Genomic DNA, 25,673 nt, shown 5'->3' with positions numbered 1-25,673 from the left:
CTCAAGAGACCAAGGTCTCTTATTTATAATATTTTTACAGCATAGGTCATGGGATTGCCTAATAGAAGAAAATCACTCACTACCCTTCAAGAGAAAACTATTATGGTTGTAATTACTTATTTTCTCTTTATTCTTCTTTCCTTCCACTATCTGAGGAAGTACTGAGGACCTGAGGGTTTACTATTGTAAACGTCATGATAAACAATGGGATGATTTCTAAATAACTTTGTACTTTTGGTTGAAGGTGGTAGGCAGGTAATATTGTTAGATCACAGTGTCTTTTCTTAGCTTTTGGACAGTACCAGTTAGTTTCTCAATATCTCCAATTTTCCAATGAAGTAATTATTTTACTTAGCATTTACAAAGTTATTTTATCTTCCTAGACATATAGATATAACACATCCTGAAAGCTATGAATATATATGATTGTTTCAAGAGTGAAAAATAGCCTCGTAGGTAAGGGTATCTTTCTTCTTCCACTAAAATGAAGTTTGCTCATTTTTTTATTTTTGCTTCTCTATTTCTAGAGTAGCAAAGAGTAAAATTTCTAGAGTAGCAAAGAGTAGATTTATGGTGACTCTTATTGGCCTTTTGACTGGAGCATAGATTACTGGTTTTTTGGCTTAATTATCTTTAAATATGGAGTAATACCTGTTAATTCCCAGGGATGCAGGTTGTCGTCCAATAAATGGTTCTCTAATAGCGATTTATAAACCACTAGACTTTCACAACATCTAGCATGAATCCCTCAAGAAAACTGAGGACATTTCAGATGTGGGTGATTTAGGTTTCTTCCATCCTACTAGTAGTTCTGTGTAAACAAAAGCAATGCATAAAGCTTTTGCAGTTCATAGCAATTTGAAAATCACTACACTAATTAACTTTTAAAAATTTATCCAGGCAACAAAAAAAATGTCAGTTGAGGACAGAAGCCTTTATACAGCCTCACCTTTCCTTAGGAACATTTGATGATAATCCTCTCCGCATTAAATTTGCCTTCTGCCAGGGAAATCTTGATTTAATATTACCTGGTGACTTCATGAGTTAAACAGTTTGCATCCTGAAGAGCAATGACACTACCCTGTTAAGTCAGTAAGAGGGTGTTCCAAAACAGCACGAATTAGCTGGAGCTCATAAAGAGAAATGATGGATACGAAAGAATGTAAAACCTAAGGTCTGATTATATTCCTCTTCCTAAAACTTTCTCTATTTCCGTTTGAGGATTTGTTTCCCCTGCCAGTGGTCATAGAAATCCTGAGAAACTGATCTGAAGCCATTCCTTGGTGTTGCATGTTTGAAAATGTGCAAAACACTTTAGGATTTTTAAAAATGTCTCATACAATTTGACATTAGGTGTTTAGTATCAAATAATTTTGAAGAGGTTTTAACTTTCAGTTTGCTTTTTGGTGTGTTCACTGAATCTTATCAAAAAAAGCCCCAGTCACGGGAGGGTATCTTTAAGTGCTTACAGTAGTTTCTATTTTGTGCAGAGCAGCCAGAGGAGATGATGAGCCTTTTCAGTCACAAGGCTAAATTCCCCAGCAATGTCCTTTCTTGGGGACCTTCACTTCCTTCCAGGAAATTTCATAAGTGGATCCCAAAAAAATTTCTTAAGAAATATGACAGCCTCTGTCTTCTGGGCACGGAAAAGTAGAGCTGGAACTTGTGACCTTTTAGCACACAGCTCATTGACTCCACAATTTCACCTAAGTTTTCTAAACTATCCGCAGTTTTAACTGGCAGAGCTGTCCTTCCTGTCTCTGAAGTACCTGCACTCACATTGGCACTGTTGCTAATCAGGAGATTTAAACCCAGGGATGACTCATTGTTGATGAACAGTTTTATGCAGTATTTCCTTCTTTCTGACCTGCAAAGTACAAGAATGATCTGAACAAGCAAATCACTGTAAAGGAGGCTTGAGTTGCCCCAGCCCAGGCTTAATCACTGGTCTCAAACACCACACACTCTCCCCTCACAATGAGGACATCTGAAATTGATATCCATCCTCTAGTAGCATATACTTTGAAAATACTCAAAGATAGGGCATTTTTGATAGAATTTGTCTTCAAAACTTCCCTTGAATCTTATTTATTTTTATGACCTGAGGAAACCTTGCAAAAGTCCAGTGGGATGTAATATTAAAGCAGAGTGCTTTATAAAATGTTATTTGCTAGAATTGATTGTTTCACCTATTTTTATGAAAGAATAATTATTTTTGTCTGGCAAGTATAGTGAAAATGTAGTCACGGTTCTAGTAGATTGAGTCAGTCAGCTCCAGGGACAGAAAAACAGGTAATATGTTCAGATATTTATTTTACCTTTCTTTTGGAGGGCAAGCTGATTTGTTAAAGATCTCAATGCTGTTTTATTAATATTTACATAAAAGCATGATTTCTTTCAAATTAGCTATTTTAGTAAATTTTAATTATAGGTGAATATTCTACTTAGTCTAACAAACTGGCTATCAAACTGAATTTTGAACTTTTAGGAGTTATAATAAAACCCACAGGAGAATACTTTAAGACTAGAATATTTTAAACACAAGTGTTTATCAGAGCCATTCTCTGTAGTGGTAAAGATTCTGGAATTTCTTTAAAAATTATAAATTTCAGGCTGGGTGTGGTGGCTCACATGTTTAATCCCAGCAGTTTGGGAGGCCAAGGTGGGCAAATCCGCTGAGGTCAGGAGTTCGATACTAGCCTGGCCAACATGGTGAAACCCCATCTCTACTAAAAATACAAACATTAGCTGGGCATAGGGGTGTGTGCCTGTAATCCCAGCTATTCGGGAGGCCGAAGCAGGAGAATCACTTGAACACAGGAGGTGGAGGTTGCAATGAGCCGGTATCTCACCACTGCACTCCAGCCTGGGCAACAGAGTGGGTGGAGGTTGCAATTAGCCGATATCTCACCACTGCTCTCCAGCCTGGGCAACAGAGTGAGACTTTGTCTCAAAAAATTTTTTTAAATTATGCTGAATCTTTGGAAGATGTCTTTTTCAGTGTTGAAATAATCAAAACCTTTTCCCAGTGTGCTATTGAAGGAATTTCTCCTTTTCATAGGCTTGTATCCTTACGTTATTAAAGCTTGATCCCAAAATGGTCTTTCAAAATGATTCTTGGAATTATTTGCAGGATCCACATAAGTAGGTGATTTAGGGTAAAAATATGTCACTTGTTTGAATTTTTCAAATATGTGATACATGATTTTGAGGGAAATGGGATACCCAAACTTCTTTTTCCTCTAAGGGCTCAAATGGCTTACAGTTTCTGTGCTGTAGTGGAGAAAAGCACTACATTTTAATGTTAACTTGGCAGCACCTAAGACTATCCACATGTTGGGGTTTCCCTAGAGGTACATGGGTAATAGGAACTAATTCTTATTCGTCTATTCAGTTTGATCTGGCTTGGCTTAGGGTAGTGAGCAGTAACAACACTTGTCCTTACTTATCTTTTCTAAAGCAAAATCTTTCTCCGTCTCCCTCTCCCCCCTTAACTTTTCCCTTTTTCTCTCTTTCAATATTAGAAGGAAAGGTGATAAACAAACCAAAGGAAACCTAAACCTTTGCTTTTACTATATTGACTTTCTAAATACACTGCATTTTCTTCACTTTGGTTTTAGGTGCCCAAGCATCTTGAAGTGGCAGGTTAGTGATTTTGCTTAGGTTTATTTCTAAGAAGATAAATGAAATGAGAGAAAAGTAACCAGGATACATTTTCTGACTTTGGTGAAAGGAATATGACTCATCTTGTTAAATGCATACAGGGATCTTAATTTCAGAGAGTAACATATGTTAGTCCCAACTGTTTCTACATCGATTGTGGTGGTGACAAGCTTTGGAGAAAATGTTGTAAAATCATAATTATTTCCATTCTTATTTCACTTTATGAAACAGAATGGTCCTGGAAATAGACACTGGGTGGACAATAATATTATGCCATTACTTAAATTACTATAACTATGAATGTGTTGGCAGGAATTTACCTTGAACCTAGAAAGCTTTTGGAAGTGAGCCAGTTTCATCTTGCCTAACTCTAAAAATTAAAAAATAAGGTTACTTTCTTGAAATGTGATTCTATACATATCAAGATTCTCTTATGACTTATTAAGAATCTAGGGAGGTATAGGTTTATGGTTTTCTTTACTAAAATAAAACTTAATGAGTTAAGGGGTTTGTATTTGAACAAAAAGTGGCTCTGGAGGCATAACTTAAAGGGGCAGAGTTAGGATAATGGAGTGGGGTATGTAGATAATAGTCTTGATAATTACTGAATTGTCAGATTTACTTTCTTTTCCAATCTGCAACAGAGGTACTCATTTTAACGCGCGTGTCTTTTGGTGAGTGAGAGGACACCTAGTGAGAAATGGGCCAGTAGCAGAAAGTAGTAGAAAAGAACAGAGCCTGAGAATAAACAAAAATAAAAATCCACTTTCCAAGGCTCTTGATAGCAATGATTTTCCACTCCTGTTAGGATTATGATTTCTTTCCAGAAAGATCTCAGCAGAGGTCACCTGCCAGGGGAGAATAGTATTCAACTTCTTGGACCAACTACCCTCTCATAGCTGTCTTTCTAGTAGTTAGGAGCCCCTCAGAATTTTATGACCTCTGCTTATTAACGAATCATTGCTGCCTTGAACCACCACGTTACCAGTGATTGAGGAGTAGCTAGGAGCATATCTGCAAAAGGGTAGCCTGGGTTTGTCGGGCATGTGCTGTACCAGACAGCAGGTAGATGCCGATGGCAATTGTGGGTGGTCACTGATTTGGTCTCACCAGCCTGTTAGAACTCCTTAGACTTCAGGGTAGATGTTTGAAAGTCAATAAAATGGGTAGAGATGCTTCTAAAGGCCATTCTTCTCTTTCATTAGTACCCAGCTCTAAAATACTTCACTTTCATTGTCTACATATGGCACAAAATATCAAAATAACATCACACTGTCTGCCTTTACTTTACTTATCATTTCTTGAATGTCTTCATAAGCCAGTCAGATAATTCTGATAAGAACTTTGACCCTCTTGTTTTAATAGAAGGTGTATGGAGTTTGTCATAGTCACTCCATATCCTCCTCTATCTAAAGCAGTGACTATACACTGGGATCACCTGGAAAGTTTTTTAAAAAAATTCAGACACCTGGAGGTGAAGATTTGCTGTGAGGCATACAGTCTCAGCACTAGGAATTTTACAAACTCTCCAAGTGATTCTACTTATATTCAAGGTTAAAAACTACCAATTTAAAAGTTATGCCAGTTATAATAGAAACAATGTTAATTATTTTGATAACTAACCATGTTGCTCAAGTTTTTAGACAGTCGTACTTTAAGAGTTTATCACATAAAACATAAATTTGAATTTCCTGTCTTGCTTTGAAATACAGTGCTCCATAGGCATCACAGCTATGGCATAATCACAAGTAAGAATATACAGTCATTCATTGTATCCACGGGGGTTCAGTTGCAGAACCCCACTTCCTGCCATGAATACCAAAATCCATGGATGCTCACGTCCTTTATAAAATAGTGTAGTACTTTCATGTAACCTAGGTACATCCTCCTGTGTACGTTAAGTAATCTCCAGATTACCAATACTAAATACAATGTAAATGTTGTACACGTAGTTGCTAAACAATATTGTTATTGTTTGAGTAATTACAAAAGAAAAGAGTCTATACATGTTCAGTACAGATGCATCCATCCATTTTTTTCCCCAAAGATTTTCAACCCAGTTGAATCCATGGATATGGAACCCATGGATATGGAGATTCAACTGTATGTGATCCTAAATATAGATATAGATATTATGAGATGAAGAGTAGGAAATATATCAATGCTAATCAGGGTTCTGTAACTGAATAATATTTTATATACTCATAAAGTGAATAATAATTTACTCTGCTTTAGTTGTCTCATCTGTAAAATCAGAGGGCTAAATCAGATAATGTCTAAATACTTGGTAACCTCTTTCTCTGATCATGTGATCTGTAGCACTTTCTTTCTGAGGATACTGATTTCTTCATATAACTAGATGGAACAGGCTATTTAAGTCCTCTGGAAATATATTAAAGCAGTATTGGCTGATCATCGTGGTCAAGTTTTCATGATCATAATCGTCAGTCAGTGTATTTATTCTCTCCTTTTCTTCTCAATCTTGTTCCTCCTGCCAGATTTGTTTCAGCAACTCATTCAGTAAGCCCAAAGATGCATTCGTTGGTCTATAACTAACTGAATAGCTAAATCACATCTACTTTCTGTGCATCTCTCCAGTGGGTTCTGCCAGTGCCCAGCCATTTACATTGTTATCTGTTTTTTGAGACTAGTTGGGCAATGTCTATGGCTCTTTGGGCCTCTCTGGGTTGGGATTCTGTCTGGAGGTGTGACTTCCCATTCACAGACCCCTCAGGTAGTTCCTCATGTGCCCCCTTCCCTGCTTGGAGGTTTGCTGTGCCCAGGACTGATGAAGTGGCTGCAGCACTATGACCTTGCCTGGGCCCTCCAAATGGTGCCCCAGATTTGTCCCCTGGCCTGCAAGTAGTTGGCCGTTTTTCAGCAAAGAAGACTCTCACAACTTGGAATAAGTACACCTTGATCACAGAGCAGTAGCACTATAATTCTTAGAGTACTACATAGTCTCTTTTTCTAAGAGATCAACACAGCAGTCTGTAATTCAGAAAGGAACACTGTTGGTTTTTTTTTTTTTTTTTTTTTTTTTTTCAAAATAAGGATGACCCATGACTTTCCTAGTGTCATATTAGTAAACCTGTAAAATAGTATAATGGTTACCCCTTACCTTCAGCACTTCATATGTCTCTGTTGCTCAGGTTAAGATCACTGTGATCTTCCTGTTATCCTTCCTCTTGTGTATGTGGAACACTCTGAAGCTATGTATATGTTGAGATAATTTATTACTTTCATTCCTGGTGCATTGCAGTTCATCAGCTTGAAGGCCTGCTGCTCTCATCTTAAAATTAGAGGTTTATTCTTTAGGAAAAAATCCTTAGTTCTACTCCATAGACATTTATGCTAATCTACTCATTTGTTACTTGTTTCTATTATAATTATAGATATATAACTGATTTGCTCTGTTTTTTAAGAAGTCTCCAAAAATTCACCAAGTTGCTTTTAGGCCATTTATTTCTTTTCAGGAAATGTGTTTTCCAAATATGCTTTTGTTCTTAAAATATGTAAACTACATTTTTAATCCCAGTTTAAGGCACATTGCTTACATTTGTTGATCACACGTTTTCTGTAAAACTTATTGAAGACAATTTTTTTAATGGTGAGAAACTTTTGCATTTGATACAAAACATTTTCTAATATGTCTGAAACAGAAAGTAGTAATGCTTTGGGGTTCTCTTCTCTCCTTGTTTTCAGGGTGCTGGTTGCACAGCCCTGGTGGTAGCTGTAGTGGCAAGGAAGCTAGAACTTACCAAAGCAGAAAAACACGTGCACAATTTCATGATGGATACTCAGCTGACTAAAAGAGTAAGTTACCAACCATATATCTTCAAAGAGAGAATATTATTGTTTTTTTCAATGTTAGGAAATAATATGGTTTTTATTTGACATCTGAAGCTGAAATGACATGGTTTGAAACTATAGGCCATTCTTGGAACCAATTCCATTTTATCACTAAAGGGTTAGGTAGCTTGCTCAAAGTCACCAGATCAAGGTAGAAAACTGAATAAGAGGAGAAAGGTTACTGTTAGCCTTTTTAAGCCTTTCTTCATAGTCAGTTGAGACAAATGCCAAAGTCAAAAATAAATAAAAATTATTTTATCGTAGAGTCATCTTGCTGTGTAACTACTTCCCAATGTGGAATGCAACCAGGCTATCAATGAAATAAGAGAATACATTGTGAACTTGGCAACTTTACCAATGAAAGAATCTGTAGAGATTTTAAGCATAGTTCCGACTTTCAGTGTTTTCACTCACTCTTGATTTTGGTTGTATTTTTTAAAGTAATCTTGTTTAATTTGGTAAATATTTCCTAACAGGTCATTTTAATGCAAATATATGTTTATACAGATTATACTTAGGAAATGAAAACATGAATTCCAATTACCTGCTCATGCTGAGTCTTACCTATTAGACACTACTGTGATACTTCATTGCAATTTGTAGGTCCATGTTTACAGTAGAGGATCGGAGCCCCTCAGTTTCAGATACTACATTTTCAGCCTACATTTACCACTTTGAAATGTCTTCTGCTCTCCAGGATTTACTCTCGTTTTCTTTGAACTCTTAAATTTGTTCTCAAAACTTGTGAACATCCCTGTGTGAAAGAGTGCAAGGAAAAAGGTCAGTGAGGAGCTAAATAAAGGCTTGGGTTTCTTTTACTTTTTAAAGATCTCCTAGAAATAAAAATATGTGTATACTAGATGAAGATTGGAACAGATGTTTTGTGTATTTCATCATGTGCATATTTGGTCCTTTCAGGGCTCTGTGCTGGCAGAGTTCGTGTTTAAGAGTCACAAGTTTTATGATATCAAAAGAACACTTGCATAAGACCCTTGTAATCCATATTATTTTACCATGAATATTATGTGTTTTCTCAGGAATTAAGTTAATGCCACATTTAAGATATTAGGCAGAAAAACACCTTAAAATACCATGTCACCCAATTATTTGCCTGTAAATCTTATCAACAGTAAAAGAAAAAATTGTGACGACAGAATCACAAATAAGAAAACCAAGTTAGCATGTTTGGGCAAACTTCCCCATGTTTCATAAGTAGACTGTAGTTTCATCTTAAGAAGGAAGCATATAGTTTCCCTAAATATTACTTTGGAATATTGATATGCCATATCTTAATTTTAAAACATTTTAAAAGTTAGAAAAGACAAAGACTTTGAGTACAAAATCTACAGTATCACACTGCCATCTTACCACATTTAATAAAAATTTTATTGTGTGAAATTCACGGAGGTCAACCAGTTTTATTTGGGAGACAGTCCATGTTGGATTTATAGTATAGTTGCTGTAGTCCAGGGCCTCTCAACCTCGGCCCTCAGGACCTTTTTGGTTGGATAATTCTTTTTTGTGTGGGACTGTCCTGTGTGTTCTGGGTGTTTATCAGCATACTTGACTTCTACACACTAGATGTCATAGCACTGCCACCAACTTGTGACATCCAAAAATTTCTCTAGACACTGCTCAATTATCCTTAAGTAAGTTCTTGTATACTTAACTTTCCTTTGGATAATGTTGCCTGAATTGTCAAGTTATTGCCTGTTGAAAGCTTTTTCGGTAAGTACTGTTCTAGTTTCAAATTGTACATTCCTTATAATACTTACCATGCTTTAATAATTCTGTTATTTCATTACTACTTTTTAAAAGTATAACTACTTTGCAGTATTTCTTGGGACCAGAGTCTCTTATAGGTCTGAGAAATACACTCTAGTAGCCTTGCTGACATAAATGTTAAAATTATACTAGAAGAAAACAAATTTCTGGTTTATGATACCCATTCCTTTCTTATATATTCTCAACATGGTATATGAAAATAATAGCCATTTTATAATCTCATTATTTTATGCAGTTGTCAACTTAATGAGTATTATTTGCTTGGAACTTGATTCCATTTGCTTATTTACTGAAACGATTTATGAATAATTAAAAATAAATAGAGACCTAAAAACCCTACCTAGTAACTCACTCAGATGAAAGATTAAAAATACAATTCAAGGTTACTATATATTGTTAGAGAAAAATACAACTATTCCCTGAAACACAATCTAGAAGAAACCATTTTTGGTTGGTTAACAGGAGTAATGGTCACAGATGTTCTGAAATCTGAATATGACTCTAAAGAAAAAAGCAATATGAATGTTAAAAGATAGGTTATTCTCCCACAAACCAAAATGTAACAATCCAAGTCTTCCACTCTGTATGACTACATTAACCAAGTGAAAAACTGTATTGGAAAGCAGAACTGTCTATTTATTGTACGTGAGCACTGAGAGAGAAGATGATTGTTTTGTGTAATCCTAAAAATTTACATGACATTCTGCAATTCAAAAATGGCCAACAGGTACAACAGAATAATGATTTTGAAGTGAAAACATAATACCATTACTGGTCTCCTAGTTTAGTAAGACAGGACCAGCTATTTAATAGATTTGCAGTTTATCACCTTACAGAGGCAATATATTTACCATACTATATTTTTGGAAATATATTAGTAGTAGTATTTATTACATTCTGAGCAACCAGGAAATCTTGTAGTTTGGTTCCCAGAATACATTTTTGGAAAAGAAACTTTGAAAGCAAGCAATTCCAAAACCCAGACATAATTTTTAAAGTTGCTAGATACACCACAAAGGATAATTATACATATTAATGTCCACTGTGGGTGTTGCTAATCTGTTAAGAATTCTCAATCAGATCCATAATAGGAACACTATTATGCAGTTATATAATTTTGTTTCTTGCATGTCTCTTAACAGGGGGATAGAAATTCTAAAGGATTTATTCTGTGTAGCTTTCACATTGTCCTTGACTCACAGCCCCAGGGGGTGGGGGAGGTTAACACGTGAAATGAGTGAATCACTTGTCTATGATGCCCTGTTCCACTGTCACAACATTCACCCAGGCCTCATACACCTGACCTAAAGGAAAACTCAAGAGAAAGGTTGAAGCATGAGCAAATCTATCCCTGCTGCTGCAAGGGTGGCTCAGAGCATATGGCACCCTGGTGCATTCCCCTTGACTTGGTGAGGAGTAGAAATGTTATGCTAAAAAAGCCTCTGAGAAAGCAGCAGGAGAATAAAACAACAACAAAGAAATGGAAGTTGAAAATGAAGATCCAAAATAGCCTTTTAAACAATGTTGTCATTACTTATATGCTATAAGTTTGAACAACAAAAAGTTGCAATTAAAACAATGACCAAAACCTCCGAGAATTTGGGATTATGTAAAGAGATCAAACCCATGACTAAGTGGAGCACCTGAAAGAGATGAGGAAAATGGGACCAAGTTGGAAAACATACTTCTGGATATCATCCAGGAGAATTTCCTCAGCCTAGCAAGACAGGCCAACATTCATATTCAGGAAATGCAGAGAACTCCAGCAAAGATACTACACAAGAAGGTCAACCCCAGGACACAAAATCATCAGATTCTCCAAGGTCAAAATGAAAGAAAAAATGTTAAGGGAAGCCAGAGAGAAAGACCAGATCACCCACAAAAGAAACCCATCTGACTAACAGTGGACCTCTCAGCAGAAATCCTACAAGCCAGAAGAGAGTAGGGGCTCATATTCAATGTTCTTAACGAATTTCCGGCCGGGCGCAGTGGCTCAAGCCTGTAATCCCAGCACTTTGGGAGGCCGAGGCAGGTGGATCATGAGGTCAAGAGATCGAGACCATCCTGGTCAACATGGTGAAACCCCATATCTACTAAAGATACAAAAAATTAGCTGGGCATGGTGGTGTGTGCCTGTAATCCCAGCTACTCAGGAGGCTGAGACAGGAGAATTGCCTGAACCCAGGAGGCAGAGGTTGCGGTGAGCTGAGATCATGCCATTGCACTCCAGCCTGGGTAACAAGAGCAAAACTCCATCTCAAAAAAAAAAAAAAAAAAAAAAAAAAAAAAAAAGAATTTCCAATTTAGAATTTCATATCTGGCCAAACTAAGCTTTATAAGGGAAGGAGAAAAAGATCCTTTTCAGACAAGCAAATGTTGAGGGAATTCATCACCACCAGGCCTGCCTTGCAAAAGCTCCTGAAGGAAAACCTGTTACCAGCTGCTACAAAAACATACTGAAGGACACAGACCACTGACACTATGAAGCAACTAAATAAGCAAGTCTACAGAATAACCAGCCAGCATCATAACAAGATCAGATTCACACAAAGCAATAGTAACCTGAAATGTAAATGGCTAAATGCCCAAATTAAAAGACACAGAATGGCAAGCTGGATCAAGAGCCAAGACCCATCAGTATGCTGTGTTCAAGAGAACCTCTCATGTGCAGAGACACACATAGGCTCAAAAAAAAAGGGACAGAGGAAATTTTAACAAGGAAATGGAAAACAGAAAAAAGCAGTGGTTGCAATCCTAGTTTCTGACAAAACATACTTTAAACCAACACAGATAAAAAAGAAGAAGAGCATTACATAATGATAAAGGGTTCAATTCAACAAAAGAGCTAAGTATTCTAAATATACATGTACCCTATACAGGCACACCCAGATATATAAAGCAAGTGCTTAGAGACCTGCAAAGAGATTCAGACTCCCACATAATAATAGTGGGAGACTTTAATACCTCACTGTATTAGATAATTGAAACAGAAAATTAACAGGGATATTCAGGACCTGAACTCATCTTTGGATCAAGAGGACCTGATAGCAACAAAATATTTATTGTTCTCATAGCCATGTGGGATTTACTGTAAAACTGATTACATAATTGGAAGTATAACACTCCTCAGCAAATGCAAAAGATTGAAATCCTAACAAACTGTCTCAGACCACAGTGCGATCAAATTAGAACTCAAGATTAAGATTTTCATGTGAAGCAACACAACTACATGGAAATTGAACAACCTGCTCCTGAATGACTCTTGGGTAAATAATGAAATTAAAGCAGAAATCAAGACGTTTTTGAAACTAATGAGAAAAAAGAGACAACCTAGCACAATCTCTGGGATGTAGCTAAAGCAGTGTTAAGAGGGAAATTTATAGTACTAAGTACCCACACCAAAAAAGATCTCAAATTAACAACTGAACATCTCAACTAAAAGAACTGGAGAACCAAGAACAAACCCAGTAGCTAGCAGAAGACAAGAAATAACCAAGATCAGAGCTAAACTAAAGGTAACAGACACAAAAAATCCTTAAAAAAATCAACAAATCCAGGAGCTGGGTTCTTCAAAAAAATTAATAAACCACTAGATAGACAAAGAAGAAAGAGAGAAGATAAACACAATCAGAAATAAGGGGGATATTACCACTGACCCCACAGAAATACAAACAACCATCAGATAATGCTATTAAACACCTCTATGCACATAAACTGGAAAATCTAGAAGAAATAGATAAATTCCTGGACACACACACCCTCCCAAGACCAAACCAAAAAGTAATTGAATTCCTGAATAGACCAATAGGAGTTCTGAAATTGAGGCAGTGATAAATTGCCTACCAACCAAAAAAATTTAAAAAGCCCAGGACCAGATGGATTCATAGCTGAATTCTACCAGAATTACAAAGATGAGCTGGTGCCATTTCTATTGAAAAAATCTCAAAAAAACCACAAAGGAGGGAATCCTCCCTAACTCATTCTATGAGGCTAGCATCATCCTGATACCAAAACCTGGCAGAGATACAACAAAAAAAGAAAACTTCTGGTTAATATCTTTGATGAACATTGATGAACGAAATCCTCAATAAAATACTGGCAAACTGAATCAGGAGCACATCAAAAGGCTTTTATCCACCGTGATCAAGTTGGCTTCATCCCTGGGATGCAAGATTGCTTCAACATAAGCAAAAAATAAATGTGATTCATCACAATAACAGAACTAAAGACAAAAACCACATGATTATTTCAATAGATGCAGAAAAGGCCTTTGATCAAATTCAAAATCTTTTCATGTTAAATGCTGTCAAGAAACTAGGTATTGAAGGAACATAATCCAAATAATAAGAGCCATCTATGATAAATACACAGCCAATATCATAATGGGCAAAAGCCAGAAGCATTCCCCTTGAAAATCAGCACAAGACAAGGATGCCCTCTCTCACTACTCCTATTCAATATGTTATTGGAAGTTCTGGCCAGGGTAATCAGGCAAGAGAGAGAAATAAAGGATATTCTAATAGGAAGAGAGGAAGTCAAATTACCTTTGCAAATGACATGATCCTAAAACTAGAAAACCCCATCATGTCAGCCCAAGCTTCTTAAGCTGATAGGCAACTTCAGCAAAGTCTCAGGATACAAAGTCAGTGTGCAGAAATCACTAGCATTCCTATACACCACCAACAGGCAAGCAGAGAGCCAAGTCATGAATGAACTGCCATTCACAATTGCTACAAAAAGAATAAAATACCTAGGAATACAGCTAACAAGGGAAGTGAAGGACCTCTTCAAGGAGAACTAGAAACCACTGCTCAAAGAAATCAGAAAGGATACAAATGAATGTCTTATCTATTCCATGCTTGTGGATCAGAAGAATCAATATCATGAAAACAGCTGTACTGCCCAAAGTAATTTATAGTTTTAATGCTATTCCCATTAAACTACCATTGCCATTCTTCACAGAATTAGAAAAAGACTATCTTAAAATTCACATGGAACCAAAAGAGTTGGAGTTGCCAAGACAATCTTATGCAAAAAGAATAAAGCTGAAGGCATCATGCTACCCTATACTTCAAACTATATTACAGGGCTACAGTAACCAAAACACCCCGGTAAACTGGTATCAAAACAGACACATAGACCAATGTAACACATAGAACAATGGAACAGACACATAGACCAATGGAAAACCACACACATATAACCATCTGAGCTTCAAGAAACCTGACAAAAACAAGCAATGCAGAAAGGAGTCCCTCTTTAATAAATGATCCTGGAATCATTTATAAATGATCTTGGGACTTTAATAAATGATCTTGCTAGCCATATTCAGAAAATTGAAACTTGACCCCTTCCTTACACCTTATATAAAAATTAGCCGAGATGGATGAAAGACTTAAATGTAATATCAAAACTATAAAAACCCTAGGAAAAAATCGAGGCAATACCATTCAAGACATAGTCACAAGCAAAGATTTCATGACAGAAATACCAAAAGCAATTGCAACAAGCAAAAATTGACAAGTGGGATCTAATTAAACTGAAGAGTTTCTGCATACATAAAATGGGACAAAATGTTTGCAATCTATTCAACTGACAAAGGTCTAATATCCAGCGTCTGCAAGAATTTAAACAAATGTACAAGGAAAAGAACATTAAAAAGGGGGCAAAGGACACAAACAGACACATCTTAAAAGAAGACATCCATGCAGCCGACAAACATGAAAAAATGTTCAACATCACTGATTATTAGATAAATGCAAATCAAAAGCACAATGAGATACCATCTCACACCCGTCAGAGTGGCTATTATTAAAAAGTCAGAAAAATAACAGATATTGGCCAGGTTGTGGAGAAAGAGGAATGCTTTTACACTGTTGGGAGTGTCAATCTAACCATTATGGAAGACATTGGGGAAGACAATTCTTCAAGGACCTAGGGTCAGAAATACATTTGACTGAGCAATCTCATTACTGAGTATATACCCAAAGGAATATAAACCATTCTCTTATAAAGAAAGATACATGCCCAAAGGAATATAAACCATTCTCTTATAAAGAAAGATACATGCATGTGTATATTCATTGTTGTACTATTCACAATAGCAAAGACATAGAATCAACCTAAATGCCCATCAATGATAGACTGGATAAAGAAAATGTAGTACATATATACCACAGAATAATATGCAGCTATAAATAGGAACAAGATTATCTCCTTTGCAGGCACATGGATGGAGTTGGAAGGCATTATCCTCAGCAAACCAATGCAGTAAAAGAAAACCAAATACTACATGTTCTCACTTATAAGTGTCAGCTGAATGATGAGAATACATGGACACATCGAGGGGAACAGCACACACTGGAACCTTGTGGAGGTTGAGGTGGGGGGAGTAAGAGCATCAGGAAGAATAGCTAATGGACACTGGCTTAATAGCTAGGTGATGGAATGATCTGTGCAGCAAACCACCATGGCACACTTTTACCTATATAACATTACCTGCACATCCTGCACATCTACCCCAGAATTTGAAATAAAAGTTGAGGAAAAAAACCCAAAAGTCTAGCTACCTGAAGTGCTTTGTTTGTAAAGTACTATTATACTTAAAAATATTTTGTATCTTATAACCCACAGTTTTATTTTATAAAAGAATTACCACTAACATAGTAATAGTAGTTTTTGTTTTGTTTTTGTTCTGAGAGAGGGAGTCACTCTGTCTCACCCAGGCTGGAGTGCAGTGGTACAATCTTGGCTCACTGCCATCTCCACCTGCCAGGTTCAAGAGATTCTCCTGCCACAGCTTCCCAAGTAGCTGGGACTACAGGTGTGTGCAGCCATGTCCATCTAATTTTGTATTTTCAGTAGAGATGGGTTTCACTTGACATTGGCCAGTCTGGTCTCGAACTCCTGACCTCAAATAATCCACCCATCTCAGCCTCCCAAAGTGCTGGGATTCCAGGTGTGAGCCACTGCTCCTGGCCAGTAGTAGTATTTCTTTTACAGCCTTTGTTTTTTTCCAATTATTATCAATATTATTGATTATTAATGTCTTCTAACATTTTTCTGACAGACTTTGATTATACTTGATTACTAGTGAGGTAGAGCAAATGTTATTTTTCAATGGTATGTGTGTGGGGTGGCGGGGATGAAGTACGGGAGACATGGTTAGAAGAGGTTCCTGTTAACAAAGATCCTTCCTCCACTTTCTTTATTTTTTGATAAACAGAAAATGAGTTTTATTTCATAGGTGTTTTGGCCCATTAATTGGCTATAGAATTATTACAGCTACTAAATGTAGGATTGATGAAAATCTGTAAATCCTCTTATACCACTTATCACACTATGTAGCATGTGGTAGAGATTCACTACATAGGTTGAATTCATAAGTGGAAATACATTGATCCATTTAGAGCTGAATCTATATACCCTTCTTATCAAGAGGGTCCTTTGGTTGATAAATGTGTATTGGTGTGGTTCATGAGAAGAAGTTTCTATGTACAAATTATATGTACTATGGTGCCCCGTTAACATCATAGAGATTTATTTAGTATGAGCTATGCCCAAAGAACTGAGCTAGAGAGACAGAGATTACCCTGAGAGTTTCTAAAAGCCCTGGAAAGGGGGCAAAGAGGGTCCAAGTGTTACATAACTAGATGGTTATACGGCACAGTTCTTGACTGAGGATACAAAGGAAACCTTCCCTCCAAATCAACTCCTGTATCATCTAAGTGCTCAAGAATGCTTAGACCTTGAAAAGATGGGAGGGAGGTGAGGGAGGGGAAATTATTAATGGGTACAATATATACTATTTGGGTGATTATTACACTAAAAGCCCAGGTTTCTTTACTATACAGTATATCCATGAAGCAAAATTGTACTTCATTACCTAAATACAAATTTAAAAAATGAATGCATAGACCTACTTCTCCCCATATTTCCTGGAAGTTTACATATCACTTTCTTGTAACAATTTCCCATTGTTCAAACCTGTAAAATACTGAGGTGCCTTCGACCCAATCTTCTCACTGCCCTCTGTTCCCTTTCATTCCTAAGATAGAAAGGAAGACGCTACTATTAGAAACACATCTCAGTAACAGGCAGAGAGTGGGATTTTTATTCTGGGACATACTGTTTTGTGGCTGCCATGTTGAAAAGTACCGGTTAAACATGATGCTTTAAGAGGTTTATTCCTGTATTTGACAACCTATTAGGGAGTTGGGATATTGCAAACTAAATTCCTATATTTCAGAGTTTTTAAAAGCAGCTGCAGGGATTTCATTTTCAGATGAGGAAAAATTTTTATTTTAGCCCATCAGCTAAAATGAGTGCTTAGTGAATATGAAGGCTGTAACAGAAGGCCTCACGGGCACTACCCCCTACCATTGAACCCTGTGAGTAAGGGTCTATATTCCCCTTCAACCCTTTCTCCATATAGGCAAGAGAAGGAATCATTTAAATTGCATCAGTCACCTTTTTAAAAGTGTACTTTAGAGGCTGGGAGCGATGGCTCACGCCTGTAATTCCAGCACTTTGAGAAGCCGACACAGGTGGATCACGAGGTCAAGAGATCGAGACCATCCTGGTCAACATGGTGAAACCCCGTCTCTACTAAAAATACAAAAAATTAGCTGGGCATGATGGTGTGTGCCTGTAATCCCAGCTACTTAGGAGGCTGAGGCAGGAGAATTGCCCGAACCCAAGAGGCGGAGGTTGCGGTGAGCCGAGATTATGCCATTGCACTCCAGCCTGGGTAACGAGTGAAACTCCGTCTCAAAAAAACAAAAAAGTGTACTTTAGAAGTAATTTGGCATTTGCTGTTTGTAGATGGGAATACAAATCGAAATCAAGTGCTATGTTCTATTGCCGTGTTTCTGACCCACTGGTTTTTATCAAGGGTTTTACCAGGTTTTCCAGCTTCCTCACCAGGCAGGAATCCAGGCTTCTCCTTTATGCTTTGGACTGGTAAAATCAGAGAGAGCCTCCATTGGGGCCCCTTGCCAATCCTTCATTTATCTATAGTTGCTTGGAGATCTGAGACTCTCTCTTTCCTCACAGGGAAAGGTTATTCCAACCCCATGGACTGCTGGCCAGTCACTTCCCACTCCTCTCTCCTTAAAGCAAGGTCCCCTAATAACAACTACTCATGCTGCACCCACTTCCTTACCTTTGAAAGGACACGAGGATCAAATGAAAACATCTTCTGAAAAGCAGCTCTCACTGCTGTCTGAGGAAGTGGAATTATGAAGATGGATCTAAGAATTTACTCAAAACTCCATTTAACTTCACTGTGGTTGGCGGTAGTATTACTTAGACACACTGCTGGTGCTGGGCTTCTGTGTCGATCATTTTTCCGTTGGTTTGTAGATTCTCTCCATGCACAGAGTCTAATGGATATCCAGAAGAAGTACATTATGAACCAGAGTCACTCCTAAAAGAAGCTTTACTGTCAACCACCAGTCATGTTCTTAAAATGAGTTCCAGCAGCACAGTTATGCTCAAAAAGAGAACTTTTTTCAGCTCCATGAAAAAGGATTCACCATGTTACCAAACCTGATGTTTTCTTTGCTAAAGTGAAAAATATAAATACAAACTTGGGCCCATGGTTTATTGTAATTCTAAAGCTTGCCCTTATTGTAAATCTGAACTTTGGAGAACTTTAATATTCATTATCTCTAACTTTCTGACGTTCAAGAAAACTGTAGTCTTACAGGTTAGGTAATCACTTCGACCTGACTTGGTTAGTGCAAAGTCAAGTACTTGGCACCCAGTTGTCAATCTCAGCTCATTGTTTTGTCTTCCCCACTACATTGCCTTTCTTAAGAGGTTATCTTCCTCCACCTAGCACCCCAGTAACCTGTGGCTCTCTTGGTGAAGTATCCTTTATCCATCACTTGAAAGAATTAAATGGAACAACTTCTTAGAGTAAGTAATCCAAAGCCCAGGTGAAAGCTGTCAGTCATCAGATCCCATAGTGTGAGCAAGGAAGAAGACAGGATCTCCCCTTGCTGACCCTTTATCCCCTCCCAGGAATTGCTGAAGACTTTAATCAAGAAAGCAAGTGATTTGATAAAGTATTGATGCCTTTCATCAGCTGTTGTAGGTCTTGTCAGTGTTACTGCGGTGCTTTCAGCCTTTTCATTTGTCCCATCTATTTGAAATGCATGTACTTAAAATTTCCAACAAAATCATGATAACATAGACTCTGTCCATTAATTAAAGTGTGCTAACAAGCATACAAATTGCTAAGTCACTCTGGGAGGCTGTCAGTGCTGGGTGTACTTATACATTCAGCACTGGAAACATGTCCTTCCAGTAGTACCACAGCCAAAAATACAAAGAGGGCTTGCAAAGGACAAGACTAACATTGGCCTCATGGCATTTTGTCTTTCTCAGGGAAAGGAAGAACATGGAGACAACAGTTGCAATACAAGGTGGAGAAATCAACACCTCTTGATTAAAAAAAAAAAAAAAGTTGAATAAAAAAGAAGTTCCTAAAGGAACAGCATAGAATTTAGCACAGAACGAAGGTGGTGGTATCTCTCTATTTCCATTTTAAGTGTTGTTCCCAGGCAGATACAAGGGCTTCTAAAAGGCATAGATTCAAAAAATAAAAGCATATTTTGAGTCATAGTTACCAAATGAAGCTACAGCTCACCATGATCCTTGCAACGAAGACTGTGACCCCAAGCAAAGTTACAAAGGATTCTGGTCTGGAATTTATCAACAGCTTTTTTTTGTTTGTTCTCTTAACAGGTAAAAAATGCAGCTGCCAATGTACTCAGGGAAACATGGCTAATTTACAAAAATACAAAGCTAGTAAAAAAGATAGATCATGCAAAAGTAAGAAAACATCAACGAAAATTCTTGCAAGCTATTCATCAGTAAGTATCATTTTTCATTTTTGTCCTGCTTTTGTGTCCTTGGCTTTCAATTTTTGCACTTGGTTGTTCTTGTTTCATAAGGGAGGAAAAAAGAAAACATTGTCATGTTTGTTCCCAGAAGATGTATTCTGGCAATTTAATCATTCCACAGTGAGATCCTGAGAATAACCTCAGTTCCTTTAATGATTAAAAATCACTTACTACCAGAATAGTTATTAATTAAAATGTCTTCTCAGTTTCTATGTAGAATCAATAATTTCTTCTAAAATTGTATTTCTTAATTTAACCTATTCAGATAGTTTGCTCTAAGATGTTTTTAGCTTGTATCTACTGCAAAAACTTGCGCAAAATTAATATTATGTAATGTACTACATAATGTATTTGGATTTTTAAACATACCTTCAAACATATATATATGAATATAAGGCATATAACTGATTTAATACTTGAATTTTAAATTTGTTTTTAATCAGAATTTTGGCTATGTGTTCATTATAGAGTTTCTAGTTTGTATAGACCTTTCACTCTCTTATCATTATTTTGGCTTTATCTAGACCACCATTATTGTTTAAGTCCTTCCTGCCATTTCATTGTTACGTAATTAGCATAGACTTTTAAAGTAACACTCTATATCTAATAAGATGCGCTGATAATATAAAAGCACAGGGTCTTTCTCTTCCAGGCTGGCAGCATCCTTACTGGTAAGTATTATTCATGTGGGTATCGATTATGATGCCATGCAGACTTACTGTTAATACCATCTCTGTATGGAGAAGAGCAGACATAGTCAGATTTGTTGCTCAGAAAAGTGGCTTTTCTTTTGAAACCTACCAGGGTAATAATGGAAAGGTGGGTAAATACAAGATGCTTTGGCTATCCAGTGAGATTTGTCTCTCAGAGCCAACTAGTATAACAGACAAGAAAACTCAGAGGCTGCAATTTTATTTTGCATGTTCAGGTAATTCATAGGTAATATAATACCACTAAAATTCTATAGGAAATTACTAAGCATTTATCTTCTACCCTAGGATACTAAACCTGTCCATTCAACTGCCCTGCTTAAATAGATATCACTGAAAATGCAAAATATATCTATAATTATGGGCAGATTCATACTTCCATAGAATGTAAAACTCTAGTATCCTGAGATTTAAAGTAGAGGGAGGCTCTGCACATATGGTAGAGTATCTGGCCACTCACTCATGCTCTTTCCCCAGCTTTACTAACACATTTTTTCCTAAGATGGCGATGCCATTTCCTCTTAGCTCTGTGACTTGACATACCACTATGCTTTATCTCCCTTTGTAAGGAAAACACAAGGCTTGAGTTGCAGATAATACTCTTAAAATAAGGAAAACCTCAAAAAGGAACATTATATGCCATCTGGCTCACAAAAGGGAACTTGCTCCCAAGACCTCACAGTTACCCTTATAACCCAGAACCACCACCTAGGAGCACTTGCCTAGACATCTTGATTTCTTGAAGTTTAGATTGAAGAGAATGAGAACCCTCCATGCCTCGCCACCCAGAGATGCTGAGCTTTCGACTCTGTGTTCCTCAGCCTGTCAAACAGGCATCTTCCCCAAGGGACTCACCTTGCACAACTCTCCTATTAGAGTGGTCTTCCTCTACTAAAACCATACTACACAGTAACCCCAACATTCATACAGGAAGTCCACAGCCCATACCATGGTGAAATCATTTTTTGTACTTTTAATATTTTGACATTAACCTATTTACTACATTAAAAAGAAACCTTACCTTAGCGCATGTGAGAAGATATGTACATCCAGGGTGGAAGCGTGTGAAATGACACAGCAGTGAGCAAGTGTGGTTGGTCTATGTATTGGGCAGCCACACATCCCATGGCCTCCAGGATCTTATCTGGGTCCTTTCCTGTCAGTCTAACCTATCAAATGGATAATTACATGTGATTTACCTTTGATAAATTTTCATATAACAACAACTCCAAAAAATGCTGTGATAATTTTTGTGGCATGGTTCTATAGCCATGTGCCGTGGTGGTTTGTATTACATCTTGTAATATAAGACTCTTCCGGACCGTATGTTCAGAATACATTCACATTCAAAACCCTAGAATTTAGGGGTTTTTACTGTAAAATGCTTTTAACTTTGCTGTAGGTTATGTTATTATATTTTTACATTAAAATGTTAGAAAAAAGTATTTGGGGAAGCTGAGATTAAAAACTGTCCCCAAGCAAGTCACAAACGCACCCTACAAGGCTTGTCAGCCCTTCCTTAAGGGTGGTACTGTGGAGTTGCTTACACAGGGTCTCAGCATATTGTGTTTGGACAGAGTGACAGAGAAAGCCACTTGTGATTTTTCTACTTCTGTCAGACATTTCTTACTCTGTTTCTTCTGTAGCAATGTGTACTTCTAAAGTAGACAAGCTTCAGGCAACTCAGAAATGTTCTGAATTGTTTTATAAATTCATCTAGGGGTTACTGGGTTTCCCTTGAGGTGGGGGACATTTATAGTTTGTAAAAGTGTAACTGAGTATCTTTATTCATACAAACTGTGTTTGGCTAGATCATTCTAATCATGTATACTTGTCTTTCATTTTAGCTTAGTGTTGGAAGTTAGGGAGTAAAGTCATAAGGGAAGCACACAGGGCTCGATTCTTAAGGGCAAGGCTTCCATTGCCCACTGTGCAGATACAGGGAGACCCTCAGCCTTAACTGTCAGCACTGGGTGCAATCAGACCTTACTAGCTGAAGAAAAATGCTAAAATTCATTGGATAGATCACTCCTGGCCTCTCCTACTCTCTGATTTGTCCTGAGTGCTTTCTCAGCAGCTCTCTGCTTCTACCAGCCCCTGCTATCTCAACTCTGTTTCTCTTTTCCAAACTTCATAGCCTCTCTACCAGATAGGTGACCTCTCTCTGTTGGATGCTGAACTCTCCAGACCCATGCCCTCTTTTCAGTAATTATTTGTCTTTTTAGACTGTCACTTAGTGCCATGAAGTGTTCTCTTTCTCTAACTTTTAACCCTTTTTCTGGTAGCAACTTTACCTTTAAAGTTTATCATTCTTTTATCTCAACTATGGACCAACATGAATTTCTTTCAAAGCCAAAAAATCCAATCTACTTGATTTGTATAACATGAGAGTTGGATTACCTGCCTTTCAGAAGCCTCAGGCTTCTGAGTTGTTGTCTGAATTTGGAAAACATGTACCCCCCCAAAAAAATTATAATGCCATTGTTTCAAATATTGTTCTTTTAACCATTTCACATTCATATTAGGCAAAAATAGTTATTGTTGTTTACTTGAACAAGTATCAAGAGGCCACGATGACTTTTTGCATGCTCTTCCTTCTGAACTCTTATTCAGGAGGAAGCTGAGTGCTTCCAGATGGGAAAGTATAGTAGCAATGAAGAAGGATAACCGAATAGTGTGTCTCTTTGGTCAATACGTCAAAATCCTGCAGAATTGTAACAGGATCTTCCAGATAATGAATCGAGCCCCCTGTGCACAACTGAACACCACATTGTGTTATTTTGTTCCAGAATATTTTACAGTTTCTTTTCTTTTGTTTTGTCTTTTTATTTCAACAAAATGAAAATAGAGCTCGGAAGTAAGTTGTGTGAGCCGCTCCTTTCAGCATTTGCAGAATTTTCTACTGGCTGCATGCACCCAGCGGATTCTTTATTTGTGAATTTTAGTAGTCTGATTGCTGCTATGGAAATGTGATCCAAAATCATAATATTTTCCTGTGATAAGTGAAGTTCACAAGGAAGAAATCAACATATGTTTCTTATTCTTCTTTTCTGGGGAAAAAAGTGTAATACACATCTGCATGTTACCTTTTATTCTGGCAGCTGCAGCTTAAGCAGGTTTTTTCTATCAGCTCTTATACATTACAGGCAGTGTAAGAAGCAAACAAGACAAGATGATTCAAGTTTCGGAAGCTAAAGGAATTCCAATCAAATAGGGCTACTCCAAGTCAGCTTTCCAGATTAGGAGAAAATAAAATGGGCAAAATTCTACTGTCAGACATAGTATAGTAATCCAGGAAAAGTAAATTAGACCCCATTGTTTATAAGATGAAGTACTCACTTAAGAAACTGCCACTGGTCCTTCTAACCTAACTTGTAGAATTCAGGACATTCTCTGTACTTGCTGGAGGCATCTGGACCAGAGCCCAAACTTCAGTCATTTCTGTGCCACTGATACTATGACTTACTTAAATTTGAAAATGAAACGTTGTACAAATTTGTATCACAAATAGATTTTAAAAACATTACAAAGAAAGGTAAAGGTAATCGTCAATTGATAATTGAAAAACTGGTATTGAATTCTAGCCATAGGCTGTTGTTTGCAGAAAGTTCTGAGCTGAGATTCTGCTTTTTTGGGAAAAAAAAAAAAAGGCAGGTGTTAGAAGATAAAGACAGATTAGGACCAGCTTATGACGTTTTTCTTACAATAATGAATAATTAATTAGAAGAGAACTAAAAGGAATAACTTTTCCATTTTAGGTATCACTTAAAGTCATCAAGAACACCTCTGATGGTATGAATCTAGCAGTGCAGAAAAATTGTTTTAATATAACACACTTCATTTCATATGTGAGGAAACTAAAATCCAGTTAGAGTCAGTGAGGATAGAATTCATTGTTGTACATTGCTCTTTCTTCAGTACACTTCTGTGTAATGACCCACAGATTTGTATGTCTTCTTTTTAGGGGGTGTGGGGTGGGGGAAGTTGCCTGTTTTTCAAAGGCACACATCAAAAATTATAATTCTATTAATTACAGAGAAATCTTTCTCAATAATATGTTGGATCTAAATATACGCTTATAAATTTATTTTAGACTAGGACATATTCCCTCTCTGTAACAGCATTAAAAAGGAGTCAATTAACTTTGTTCCAGCATTCTAATAAACATACAGTCACAATGATATAACCTTAAACCGTTTTAGATTGTTGAAGATCATGTTGTAGGTAGGTGTCAGCTAAACTTACTGGCAGAAGGCACTGCGTCTTCACTGTAGAGCAGATTTGGTGACATATTGGATATCCTAGTTTCAGAACAAAATCACTGAACATTATGAACATTTTACAGAAATCTCCCTGGCAGTAAAATCTTGCCCTGTGAGTTTTTATTCCTTCTATATAATTACCTTTCATTTTAATTGAAAAAGAATAAAAAGTATTCTCTCTAACATTAAAACTATATAAAATGACTTGTCATCAATACAAAAATAAGATTGGCATTACTTTTTTCTTTTTCATTTTCTTTTTTTTCATTAAATAGTTTAGAGGGACCTACTTCTCTTTTGGGAAAAAGCTTTTACTTGTTAGCTAAGGAACATTAAACTACCTTTCTCTTATTGGAAAGTCTTTCTTGGTACATAGTAAACAAACACTGAATAAGTATTTGTTGAAAAATAATATAATAAGTAGAGCTAAAGACTAGCAGAGTTCTTATCAAAAAGTGTTTTTCAACTACCATTTTTTGACTCTTAATTGA

General features: G+C 36.9%; 1 protein-coding gene across 16 annotated transcripts in view; it reads left to right on the top strand.

The window, feature by feature from the left end:
- Positions 1 to 25,673, top strand: part of KCNN2 (potassium calcium-activated channel subfamily N member 2) — a 459,477-nt gene that overhangs the window by 429,945 nt on the left and 3,859 nt on the right. For 15 of the 16 annotated variants that reach the window (XM_078365847.1, XM_054252040.2, XM_078365848.1 and 12 more), the window contains 2 exons: positions 7,369 to 7,479; positions 20,053 to 20,180. In XM_078365847.1, coding sequence (XP_078221973.1) covers positions 7,369 to 7,479; positions 20,053 to 20,180 — 239 coding nt within the window. Of the gene's footprint in view, positions 1 to 7,368; positions 7,480 to 20,052; positions 23,778 to 25,673 lie in introns of all 16 variants that reach the window. The other variant, XR_013532555.1, reaches the window with a different exon arrangement.

Source organism: Callithrix jacchus, chromosome 2 (genome assembly GCF_049354715.1).
Source record: "Callithrix jacchus isolate 240 chromosome 2, calJac240_pri, whole genome shotgun sequence".
Classification (NCBI taxonomy): domain Eukaryota; kingdom Metazoa; phylum Chordata; class Mammalia; order Primates; family Cebidae; genus Callithrix; species Callithrix jacchus.
This window is presented reverse-complemented; position numbering and strand designations above follow the sequence as displayed.